A 13,362-nucleotide genomic window follows, 5' to 3' on the forward strand; every position below is an offset into this window, starting at 1 on the left:
CAAGTCTAATTTCCATTTCGCCTTGTTGATAATGCCATACATGCACTGATCTTCCCAAAAAATGTAGGTAGCCATCTCACAAATTTACAGCCTTTGTTGTGAGAAACATTACATTTTGTGCCGCAGACCAGTGCGAATTACTACTTCACACTTTTGCTGTGAGAGTGGGCTGGCAGATGACATAGAGTATTATGTTGATTTTTGAAAAGGGAAAGAAGCAATACAAACCCTGCAGCAAACATACATTAAAATGAGACTTTGTTCAAATGTTGCTGCGCTGATTTTTATTATTTCATGAAAATAATCCACCCACCATCACCACCCGCCTGCAGCAGATATCACAAAACTGCCGTATCTTAATGACATTTTGGACAGTGAAAATTTCAAGCTGGGAGCACTTTCAAATCTTTTCATAGACCTCCTCTGCTTTGTAGGCATCAATTAGCCTCATTTTCAGATCCTCAGTTGTTCAGAGGATCCCATGGCTGTTAAGTGTTGCCACAAGATTTAAAGAGTCAGAACTTACCAGCTTTGGACCTGCCAAAAGCTGACAATTCTTCACTTTCCTTTCAAGTCCTAATTCATCAGTTAAGGCCTAATGAGATAATAAACCTCTAAGAATTTTACAGCGAAACGAGAGCCAAACTTTTGCAAATGCCGCAGATGGGATTTAATTTCCCAGTGTTTGTTTTTTTGCTGCAAGGTCTGTATATACGTCTTGTCACCTCTTAAAATCAACTGAGGGCAGGCCGAACGTTTGCATATAAATGTAACCCGTCACAAATGACTGCGCTAGGGGAGAAAAAGCAATTCATGAAATAACAAATGGAAAGCAGAGTTTGTCTACTGCGAGGTGTTCCTACTGTAAAAGAGAGCGGGGACGCATTTTGTGAGATTTGTTTAATAATTCAGCACGGCCTTAAACCAATTCACTTCAAATGCCCAGATGGTATTTTTATTAGGCAAATGCTCCATACTTGAAAGAAATAATTTCCTCACCTCCCAAAACTGGCAGGGGTACCTACAAGCCATGAGGAATTCACTGTGAGGAGAATCAGTCGTGCACGTCTTAAGGGTCTTAATTCACCAAAACAGTAATTTCATGGATGTATCTGTGCTAATGCCACAGAGGCAGATTGAAAATTAGTGCTTTGGAGCCATAAGTAAGATAATCTGAGCCGAAGGATGGATGTGATCTTCCTTACTGCGTCATTCTGAGGGGAAGTCGCACGGTCGGGCCATGGTCACGTTATGAACAGTGCTGTGTTTGACTAATTAGGTTTAAGTGTCGACATGTAGCCTCGGCAGCCATCTGAATGAAGGGAAACTTCTCAGACTTGGGGGGGGGGGAAAAGTCTTTTTCCCTGGAGGACCTTCTATGATTTGGTTTTTTTTGTTGTTGTTTTTTTACAAGTAAGACTTGCTGTTTATTGCACAGGGTGTAAGTTTAAATCCTTGTCATACAGTTCCTCTGCCAAGATTTCCAGAGTATAATAAAAGCATAAGCACAATACCCCGAAGAGAGATGAGTGGAGTGTACTTCTCATATCTCTGACCTTACAAAATCCTGCCCTCTGGACAGAAACACCAACTGAGCTGTAGTCAACTACACTAGGAGTGCTTCCTAATTATCAGCCTCAAGCAGTTTGTTTTGAAGATACCATTTAAAGGAAAGAAACCGAAGAAGAAGAAGAAGAAAAACCTGTTCAGAGACCAGGTTTTTCTCAATACGGAAGGAGTATGAAAATGAAGGAGTATGAAAATGAATGGCAGGGACAGGGGCTGTGTTGATTGACAGTGCAATACTGTCCTATTCCTTTTGATGAGATTAAATTGTCATGACCTCTCAGATATGGAAATTGAGGCACCGATGTGAGGCTTCGGAAATGTCAACATTATTAAACCAGTTAAAGCACTTAAAGGTGCAGTTAAGTCATTTCTCCTGCATTTTTTTGACTAAATATGTATAAGTTTATTATACTGTATGTAAATTCTAAACTTTATTAATAACATAAGCTCCCAAAATGGAGTAAGACATTTAATGCTGACGCCAAATTTTATTTTGTTGCAAATTATTATTATGGAACATGGTCATTAGGCTAAAGTAGTCACCCTTTTAAAAAATAAAATAAAATATGAAGACCTATAACTGGAAATGATTTATAGACTTATAGACATATTTCCTGTAGGTGATCACAGAGGCTCCTGATTCATTGTACTATTTATTTGAACCTTTCACTCACAATCAAAGTCTTATCCCGCAGTGGCCTATCACAGCTGCTTTAATAAAAAGCTAATATCTCGGGGGCTCTTGCTATACTTATACTGTGGATCAGGGGCAGAGGGGGTAAGTGGTGTGTGAAATAGACTCCAGTTAGCTGATGGACATAAGAAAGGGCTCGGATGGTTGGTTGTCACTCACACAGCCAGAACCGCTTTTGCTCCATCTGAAGTTTAAAAAAAAATATGAATCTAAATTGGCTGGAAAATGCATTTTTCTACCAATAGATCCCAGAAGTGGCACGGGGCATCATCACACAGAGTCATTCGGAGCAAAGACGGTGCACACCGCCTTGCCTGCTCCGCCGTGCGGTAGGAGGGGTTGTAGTGACGCTGTTATCCAATGGGCACCGGCTTCCTCCGGACGGAGCGCAGCGTCTCTGTCTCAGCGGCACTTTTGCGCCAGACAAGTACGGTCGGCGTCTCACTCAGCAGTGGAGAAGCGGAAGACAGCGCTCCGGGAATTACTGAGGTGTATTTGGCGAAGAAGACTAATCTTTTCCTCTTTTTACCCCCCACCAACACGCGGGTTTTGCAAAGATGAACGCTGGCTGCGTCATCTTGGCGTGCACCTTACTTGTGGGCGCATCCTCGGTAAGATGAGTTAATTTCTACACGTATAGTCGCCCTAACAGTACGGTGGAAGTGCTGCACTGCTGTAGTGCTTACTTCGGTTTTTGCAGCGCGCTGCAGGGGCGCTCGAAAGTGGCCGTTAACGGATCAGCTTTTGCGCTATGATGGCAACACGATTTGTGTAACAGAATCCCGTGTGGCCCATTTGAAGTTGGTAATTATGTCGGCTCTCACTGCAGTGGAAAAGTCACTGATAACTCTTCGCTTGCCTCCACATCCTGTCGTCCACATAAACTGCAGTGCATTATTGCAGAGGACAGTGGTTTCCAGAGGGGCTTCTCGTGCTGCTTGCTGCGATCAACTTCGTTTACGCGCTCTAATGTCTTCTTTTGTTTTGAGTTAAGGGTTTAGCGCCTAATTACGGACTTCGATTCAAGAGGCAAATGAGCAACAGTATAAATAGCTTATATATATATTTTTAAATATCCAAACTCAGTCAAATGATGTACTTATTATTATGGGGTTTTGTTGAGGTGTGCTGATAGCAAAGCCGAGTTAGGGGTGGGGGGAGCGCAGTATAATTTCTTTAGAGTAGCATTGATGGTGCGATGAATAAGGTGCATCCCTGGGAGTGCATTCTTCCTCCCCACTGGATAACGTGAGCCTACGGCTATGTCTGTATGTCAGCTATATATTTAAATGCACTTGGCTTTCACACATGCGCACAGACTTCAATCAGCGTGCAATGTATATATTTCATGTTTGAACATTTCCAGCTGGTCATTCTCACCATCTTTCTAATGCTCATTAGTCCTGCCACTTATATTACTTTTCTTTGAGTTTCATTATATTCAGAATGTGTGGATCACATTATTGCCTTAATCATGATGATTATGGTCCTTGAAATAGTGTGTCACGCATTCAGGGTGTAGTCCACCTCTTATACTCCTGCTTCTCGAAATCCTATGTAGACAATAGAGTAGGTAAAGATGGATTAAAGTAATTTATTTCCCTTTAATTCCTAATCTAAGTATCTCCCGTGAAGCTTGATGTATCTTTACAGTGAATCTAAGCAGGTGCCTGCAGCTCCAGAGTTAGATTTCCACACTGTGACGGTCTGAATTTCAACGTGCTGTAGTCTGAAACAAATCATTCACTGTGGCAAGAGAGACTGTGAGATTCAATATCAACTCAAAGAGGCCGTGAGATCAGCTTGTGACCCTGGTGGCTGCAAGTCAATTTGCCAATCTTAACAGGCTGCCTTGTTTTATTCCTCAGGGGAGTAAGGCAGGCCAACCCCTCAAACCCCCGTGCAGACCAGGCTTCTCCCAGAACTTCTACACGGTGATTGTCTCAAGAGACTTACTGCACGGCCAGAGCATTCTCAAAGGTAAGCCTGCCGCTGCTGGATCTCATTTACCGTCTGATGATAGTTTCTCTTCTTGGCCCAGATGTGTTCCTGACTAGTGTGATCGAATGAGTAGGTTTGCGTATACTTTTGCGAGTGGTAGAAGGAATATATTATGGTGCGCGAATGACTTCCGACAACGCAAACTTGCCTGGGCAACCTAAGAAACCCATCTCGAGCACAGGGATATCATTTTATAATTAAGCAGAAGGCTTGGGGAAAAAAAACTCGCCATGCCATTAAAAATGATGACTGTGTGTGTGTGTAACGCATTCTGTTCAAGAGTTTCCATGTGGTGTGACGGCGTATTGATAAATGAACAATTGCTTTACACTGCTGTAGTAAAAACAACACATTTGTTCTTTGTTTGATTGACTGAGCAGCGAGATCACAGAGCAAAATAATCTTAATAGCTTCTTCCCCTTTCTGCACGTTGCAGCTGGAATGCTCCAAACCTTCTTCTTTTCTTTCCACTTTTCATTGTAATATGTTTTCCGTCCTTTTTCTTTTCTTTCTGTTTTTTAGAGGAATTCAATTCTGTTGTTGTTCGCTCCATTTCTTTTCAGTGGAGGCAGTGTACTGAATCTACAGAAGTTCATCTCCTGCCATTTAAAGGATGCTCTTTTTTTCTTCAGTGTGTCTCTTCTGTTTGCTGGTGCATCCTAACCATATTGGAAATGAATCCCCCACAGCCATATTCCTGTGTCCCAATTTGCATAACTGACAGATAAACAGCACCTTTGACATTTGCTGGATGTGCTTCTATAAAACAGAACTTCAAAAATTCTAGATGATGAAATTACCCCCAAGATGAGAAGAGAGGAGGCCGTGAAGTTATATTACTTTGGTATTTTGAGCATTGCGAAGCTGCACCAAGTTCCTGCTATGAGAGTTCAGGGACTTGGTTTTTAAATTGGGCCCAGTATTTAGGTTGTTTCACATTTTCTTCTCTTTTTTTTCTCATCCGTTGCAACTTACATCACTGTTATTCATACTTGTGGGTAACAGCTCAACAGCAGTGTACAATAAGCTTACCTCTCCCCTGACACTTTGCCTTTATAGCCGAATATTTGTCTATTGTTATGTGAAATGCTATTTGCCAGGAGGAAATGACATTCTCATTGTAAAAGCTGTTCGAGCATTTTCTGACTGCAAGGAAAACAACTGAATTATTCTGGAGGTTATTTTGTTATTTAGGTAGCTGACAAGGACAGTGCAGCTGGTCAGTGGGGAGCCAGTTTGCCTGAAGGGGCTCAGGGCTCAAGGTTTCAGCCTGTTTAGAAATGGGCTCAGGCATCCTCACTGACCCAAGCAGTATTAACGGAGAGTGATATGTATCCAGACTAGAGCAGGGCGATATGGCCAAAAATATTTATCACGATATATATTTGAAAATTTGCGATAACGATATAACTGACGATATAATTGATGCGAGACAAAATACAACTCCACAACATTACTAGCGCAAAAAGACAACCTTCCATTTATTTTCACGTAAACAAGAAGCTGGTTTTTATGTGCATTAAAGCTTTATAAAAATGTAACAGTGCAAATGCAAATTCCTTGCTGAAAGTTTAACCCAAAGGCATTTCCAGTAGAAATGGGCTGACATATCCTGAGCATAACCATGTATAATATCCACTGAAGTTAAAAAGAGGTGCTTTGCAACATTAAACTGCAGTGTGCAGTACGCATTTTTTGGACCATAAGGTACACGGGATTATAAGGCACATTAAGCGAAACAAAGCAGTCAGATAAATCAAACTTTATTAAACTCATTCTTCTTGCTTCCTCCACTTCTGTACCATTGATTCATTAATGTTGAATTCTCTGGCAGCTGCTCTATTCCCATGTTGTTGCAGTATATTAATGACTAACCTCGTATTGTGGATGGATTATCTCAGTTGTTCTCCTGACTGAAGTTTGGTCCGTTTACAGCATCCTGCCATGCGATTGCATTTGTCTCTAACCATGAGGAACCTTCACGTTAACTTTTATAAGTGGAAAAGTGTTAGTGTTCGTCCTCCAGCTTCACTGTTTATGTTATGCTAACATCGCTGTGTCGCTAGCGATCACGTAGCACATCATTATATACCAGCTAGCCCAACTTCAGTAACCCTACAAACGTCACTGCTGTTTAGTTTCCTGTCTTCATTTATGTTGGAAGTGATAGCAGAGCTGTACGTTTGAATTTTTTCAGAAATCTCTCAGTCAGAACATGCTATATCATGCTTAGGTAACTAGCGAAACTAGCGAGCTAACTTCCGCTAGCTTCCTGCTAACTTCTAACTCCGTTAAATGTAATAACTTTTGTTTTCATGGATGCCTGGAAGTTAAACTTTATAGTTACACCTGGTAAAGCAGCAATGCTGATCGTTTTATTAAAGATCAAAGAATTTAGACAGTTTTCAACTCTCAGTGATGCTGCAGTGTTGTTTGACCTGAAGTCAAATATACGGAGTTTGGGACCCAGATTACTCCCAGATTTAAGAGCATCTTAGTCCGACCGACAAATACGACAATAACAACGGCCGCTTGCATGTTCTGCAAAAAAATGTGCTTTGTTGTGTATCTGACGGACAAACACCAAACCAGTTCCACATCACGGAAGTTGCACCATTTTTACAAACCAACAATCGGCCATGTGCGTATGAAAACAAAGGCACTGCGCATGCGCGTTTTACTCCCATTCTATCGCGATATTTCATTTTCCTATCGTTGCCTAAAATTATACCGGTATTACCGTGAACGGTATAATATGGCCCAGCCCTAATCCAGACAGATATTGTATGTCGATTCCTCCTTTATGCTTGTGGGTGTCTCGGGGTGTGGGGGTGTTACATGCATGCGATTCAGCCTGGTGTACATATTAGCTGTACGCTTGAATTCGAGAAAATGTCACAGCAACGCTCAGCTGCATTAGTTTGATGTATCTTACGTGCACCGTCAGCTCCGGCTTTGATCCATATCGCCTTTGCTTCAAGTCTCCGTCTCTCACTGTCTGTCTGCGTTTGTTCTTGGTAAAAATCAATCTGAGAACCATATTGTCTTCCTCAAAACTGCCATTCAAAAGGATATAGCTGCAGCTGCTTAAGTTCTCATGCACCGCCTAATGTGAATTGGCTAGCGTTACTTAAGGTTTGCATTCTATACAGTGGGACACAATGTGGGAGGAAGTCTTTAATAATAATGCCACAATATGTATAACCTGAATCTGTCACTTAACAATAATAAAAAAAAATGAATGGATGTAGAATGAAATTAAAGGAGGGGGTGGGATGCTCAAGAGCTGGCTATGGGGGTTGCTGGACTACTGAGGTCTGTGTGGCTGCTGTCTCCCTGGAGAGATGGACAGTGAGCAGTTGAGGGAAGGACCAAAAAGCTTTGGCCCAGCAGGTGCAGTGTGAACCAGGCTTCTGTTTCCAGTCACTGAACAATATGTGTGCCTCTCCTCCTTTCATGCTGAGGTTGCAGGGGGAGTTGTCTTTCTTGTAGTTTATTGTTTTGATGCTGTGTGGGTAGTTTGGCAGGGCTACACAGTATTTTCCTGTCAAATTCATTAACAACAAACTGCATTTATTTAAGACTTTTGAAATGTTTTTCTCTATATTGTAGATGCATGCATGTGGCCATTTATGACCAAGACCCGCAGCGTTTGCTTAAATGTCCAAACTGGTGTCCTGTTACACTTTCTGTTACTGTTGACAGTTTTGAATTGCACACGTGCAGTAATTAAAATGAATGGGCTACCTCCAAGGGACCCACTGATTTTTAAAAATCTATTTCAGTATAGACCAACAAAAATATAAATTGTAGCGTTTTTAATTTTTTTTTTTTTAATTTTTTAAAATTTTTATTTTTTTTAAGATTTGGATCCGCTTGTCCCCTTGCAGGGCCAATGCTAATCAATACAAAGATATTCAGGGTGATAACATTTATCCTGTGAAGAAACAGTGTGGTCTCTTCCAGAATGAAAATGACACCATACATAGGATGTGAGGGATATATCATATTCTGCGGGATTGGCAAAAACAGATCGCAACCTAAGTGATCACCAGATATCGGACCAACATGTTAGACAGCGCTCTCTCCCACCTTTGTCAAAACAAACACACACACATTGGAGTTTAGGGTCTGGTGGGGGTTCCACCTTTCCAAGAGAGGGCAGCATCTCATGACCCAACACTGTCCTAGAACATCTTACGCTCTGTTAATGTTTCACTCATCTGTATGCACATGTAGTCTGTTTTATTTGTGAGGATTAAAGAAATAACACAGAGTAAAGGTTGAGTAAGGTAGCCACACTTGAACTGGCAGTTCAGCAGAGTTCACATTTAATGCCTTTAAGCCATAGCCTATCAGGGGACTCCGAGCTGCAATTCTATCTGCATTGGATGCTTTAAGAGTCCATGAGGGAGGGGAGTTTTCTCAAGCCACAAAGGATTGTGTAACCCTTTCTTTATAGGAATCTATTTGGCATCACCCTATATCTCACAGAGAGTCTTCAGGAGTGTCATGTTTCCTCCTCACTCTTTTTCATTTGTGGAGTCCTGCACAGGTAAAACTGGAATATTCACTAATAAAGCAGGTATAATAATATTTTGTATTGCAGCAATACCTTCTTTTCTTAATGCTATGATATCTCAGATTTATCTTTATTGGTCATGATTATTATGTTGGGAATGAGAATGAATCAGTAGAGTGCATGTTTTTTTTCTGGATTTGACAAAATAGAAACCAATAGACACTCTCTAAACACATTCTGCCATTAAAACTTGTCAGCAGTTATTATTGGTATGGTTTAATATCCTTGCAGCTTTTCTGTACTTCCTCCTGTACAGTACAATGCAAAAGTCCCAAGCCTTTGATGTAGTCTTCAGGAGTAGGTCTCCAGGCTTCTTGATGAACACTCAAACCTCTTCTTTGGATGTTGGCGGCTGTTTGTTCTGTTCTCTGTTGAGATGATCCCACACTGCTTCAATAATGTTGAGATCTGGACTCTGGGGAAGCTGATTCATGACTGTTTGCTTGGGATCATTATCTTGTTGAAATCCTATTGAGTCCATTGCCTGTCAGATGTTTTCTAGATGGTATTGCATGGTGGATCAAAACCTGACCTTACTTTTATGTGTTCTGAACTCCTTTAATTTTGAAAAGATCCACATAACCACTGGCTGAAATGTAACCCCAAAACATAAGAGAGCCTCCACAGTTTTTTACAGATGGCTGTAGATCCTCACTGTTTACGTCTGTCCTGACCTCCTCCATGCACAATGACAAAAATTCAGAAATTCCAAATTTGAATTCATCACTCCATAAGACCTGTGGCAACAGATTTTCAGTTTTGCAAAGTGCCTGATGACGCAATTTAAAACTGGTTCTTTGCTAACTTGTTTGCCATGTGTGCACAAATCCCGTGAGTTTAGGTTTTTTTTTTAAAATTAATTCATAAAGGATTCATATTTCAGCCTTAAGTGGCTTTAAAATAACAAACAAACAAAATCCTCTGAAAATGGTCAGGTACAAGGACTGGACTGAGAATGAGCAAAAAAGCAGCCAATGCCCAAAGGAAAAATTTGAAAGACCTTCAGAAAGCCTGGAGAGCTATTACTCAAGACCACTTTAAAATATGACAAGAAAGTCTGGCTCCTCGGAAGCAAAGTATGAAGAAATGACGGGTGCCTCCAGACTTTTGCACAGTACTATAGGTAAAGTGAAATGTCTGCTCAAGTACTGAAAGGTCATTGTAGAAGTGCAATGCATCATTCAGTGTCCTCTTAAAACATTTTTCACTGGCTGAATAGGTTAAAAAGGCTGTTATTGCTTTGAGGTTGACCACAGAAGACCTTTGTTTAACTAAATCACAAATCTCTGCGCTGCCGCAAAGTTGTGCTGAATAAATCATCCCATGCTCCCGTGGATAGGTTTATCTGAGGCAGGGTCAGGATTGGAGGGGAAGGCAGTGGCACACAGGCGAGCAGACAGGCAGGCCCTGAGTCGTGGTCCGTGCAAATTCCCACTGTGGGCAGATAAGCCGTGAAAAGAAATATTCCAGTGATTGCACATCACTGTGTAAACCATCACCACGCTCCAAGAGCCGGACCAGTCACCTAGGAACACGCACAAAGGGGATGTGGTCTCAGCACAAAAGAAATTGATTCGAAATACGGTTTGGTCAGGACGCTGTCTCTTTAAGTCACTGTGAGAGCATACTTGAAAAGACAATAGTGATGACTTTTGCCATTCCAGCAGCACAGTGAACACCACATATTTCTCCCTGTGTTAGCAAGATATATGATTGATTCAGTAGATTCCAAAATATCATATTTTTAAGCCTCACACTGAGGAAGACCACTTTATTGTGGGCAAAGGAAAAATAAAAGCACAGTGATGAAAACTCACTGTTTGTGGCATAAAAACATCAGGATAGACGTGCGCTTTATAATGTCATTGCCATGTTTTCACTTCCCCTAGACGATGAACTCGGAGATGAACTCGGTTATGAAAAAATATAATCCACAATAAGATGTCTTTCCTTGGTTCCTTCATCCTTGGGTTTTTAATTTAAATTTGGGTCTTGCGGTGCGTACAGGAGAAAAATTAAACACACCGTCCTTTAATCTAAAAGATTAATTTAAGGAGGATTCTGCCTTCATCAGCTGTACGCTTTCAGCATGGATTTCCTGTTGTTTAATTCCATCTCTAAAAGTTACACATACAGAATGGCTTGTAACATGACCCCAATTAGACTACAGCAGGAAAATCTGGCAAGGAGCCATATCTGCTTTGAAACAGCCAGCTCAGCGTTTACTCTAGCGTGGAGAACTTCTGACTCCTAACCCACTATCCAAAGTGACAGGGCTTTTATAAGTACGTCCAGACCCAAGAACTGGGGGTGAGTCGGGAGAGGGGGGGGGGATTATGTTTCCAGGCATTTGATAAGCGGAATGCCATTTTCCTTCTGACTCACGAACGTCTCTCTTGTCCTCCGGAGAGTCTTTCATCTCTGCAGCCAGGACCTGCAGTCTGTGGCGAGCTGATAGAATACAGGTACAGAAGATGAGCCACATCATTTCTCTTTATCTCGCCTGCCTTCTTACCAAACCAAGCTACGCTCCTATATCCCTCAAACTTCTTACATACATGCTGAGCCAATTCCATCAAGCAAACCACCCAAGATAAAGGACAAGCCACAGCACAATGCTTTTTATCCTGTTTTGTAGTCATTTTCTCTTCGGAGGTAGTAAGTAAAAAAGGGGCTTTTGATAGATAGGAAACTGGCTGTCGGCAGAAATATCACCGCTAGGGCCTATTTGTGAATTTTAATAGCGCTAGTGGACTGATCTTGACTGTGCCCCTCTTAACTGTATACTACTATTTGTTTAGTCTCGTGGTTAGTCACTGGGTCATGGCCTCTACTCTCATGGAGTTTCATTACAACACAGATAGCTTCATTGCGGTCCCGTATGATGCCCTCTGAGAGACGGCCGCGATTCATCTCGAGCTCCTTGTGTTTAGATGGCGATAAGCTGTCAGAGACAAACCCAACCCCTTAGACTCCTGCTGCATTTTAAGAGCACCGTGCAGTCTGTTTGGTACGGTTATGCAGTAGATCTACATTTCCTGACAAAATAGCTAATTGTGCCCTGAATACCGACCTTCAAATGGAGCTAACCACGATATTATCAGACCTGTGATTGCATCTGAAAGAGCTGGCGGCCGTGGGTTAAATCATAGAGTGATTATAAAGAAAAAAGGAAGAACTGGGCACTTCTGATGGTGTTAGCCAAAAAGAAGTCCTTGGCAAGGGATTAACGGATAAGAAATGAGGCTGCGTTGAATGGAGAACTGGAGACTTTACTACTGTATTTCAGGAGTTGAGACAAGGGCAGATTTACACAAAAATATTCATGGGAAGTTTTAAGTATTTCTCAGAAACTATTTCCAGATTACACTTTGACCCTCCTCAATAGGTTTTTCGCACGTTATCAAAGTAGTTTTCTGAAGACGTGAACATTACCTCCATTGCTCATCTCCTTGTCTTCTGGGAATCCTATTTGCATTTGTTCTTGAAAACCTTTTTAATTGACCACCCTCGCTCACAATCAGTGTGTATTAGCCCTTTGCATCTCAGTGCACTTTAACGATCTGTGGCCTTGATTAAGACTCCTTTTTGTTGCAGGGCAGAAATGAACCATTATCCCACTAGGAGACCTCTGTTTCACCTTTTAGCTGCAAGTGTAACCCAGAATGTAGCAGTTCATTACTGAGGTTTTTTCCCCCTCCTGCCCTCTGGGCTTGCTGGATTTACATTCATCTAAATACAAATCAGGTGTTCAGTATTGAAGCGGTGAATCTTTAGCTGAAATTATTTACTTGCATATTATTATGCTTGTTTGTATTATCATGACAAAGAACACTTGAGTGTTATTTCAATGGATTATTGGATAGATAATAGTGATTACAATTAATACTACACTAACCCAGCCAATGAGTTGGAAAAGAAGGGAGTGAGAGCTCAGTGCAAGCCTTGTCTGCTTGAAAATAATGTGGAAAAGCTCAGTTTGAACCGATTTTCTGTTTTTGCTACCCGTCGGAAATTGTGCCTTTTCAAAGTCGTGATTGGCTTTGAGTCATGACAAACTTTCTTTTCTTTTCCTCCTTAGAAATGAAATCCGCTTGGCAATAAAAAAGCTGAAATTCACGTACTGTAGACTACATATATTCTCTAGCTGACCCCTGTGAAGTCGTGCTTGAATGTCTAGTGTCGTCTGTGCCACCTTTGAGATTGTGTATGTCTATAATTACTCTGGAGTGGATCTCGTTCAGAGGAGATGATTCGCCAGTCTTCGCACTCATTCAGCGCCTCTCCCGGACACCAAGAAATCAAGTGGAGGATGAGAGTTTGAAAGAGAGAAGAAGGAGAAGGAGGTTGAAAAACAGCATTCTTAAGCACCATCTTTCAAACGAGCTTTTTGTGCACTTTTGAAGGACACCATAACATTTCCATCACCTCATCAAGTTGCTGAAGCGCAGCACGGTGGCACGGTGGTTAGCACTGTTGCCTCACAGCAAGAAGGTCCTGAGTTCAATTCTACCAT

The 13,362-nt window shown here is 41.5% G+C and overlaps 1 protein-coding gene across 2 annotated transcripts in view; it reads left to right on the forward strand.

The window, feature by feature from the left end:
- The first annotated feature begins 2,659 nt into the window (after positions 1–2,659).
- cdh4 (cadherin 4, type 1, R-cadherin (retinal)) overlaps positions 2,660–13,362 on the forward strand; it is a 234,093-nt gene continuing 223,390 nt past the window's right edge. For both annotated transcript variants that reach the window (XM_085455938.1, XM_085455939.1), the window contains exons 1-2: positions 2,660–2,874; positions 4,132–4,243. In XM_085455938.1, coding sequence (XP_085312064.1) covers positions 2,821–2,874; positions 4,132–4,243 — 166 coding nt within the window. In that variant the 5' untranslated portion in view covers positions 2,660–2,820. The remainder of the gene's footprint in view (positions 2,875–4,131; positions 4,244–13,362) is intronic.

This window comes from Copadichromis virginalis, linkage group LG5, assembly GCF_057382275.1.
Source record: "Copadichromis virginalis isolate Kocher_CV1m ecotype Utaka linkage group LG5, C_Virginalis_male_GT1.1, whole genome shotgun sequence".
NCBI lineage: Eukaryota > Metazoa > Chordata > Actinopteri > Cichliformes > Cichlidae > Copadichromis > Copadichromis virginalis.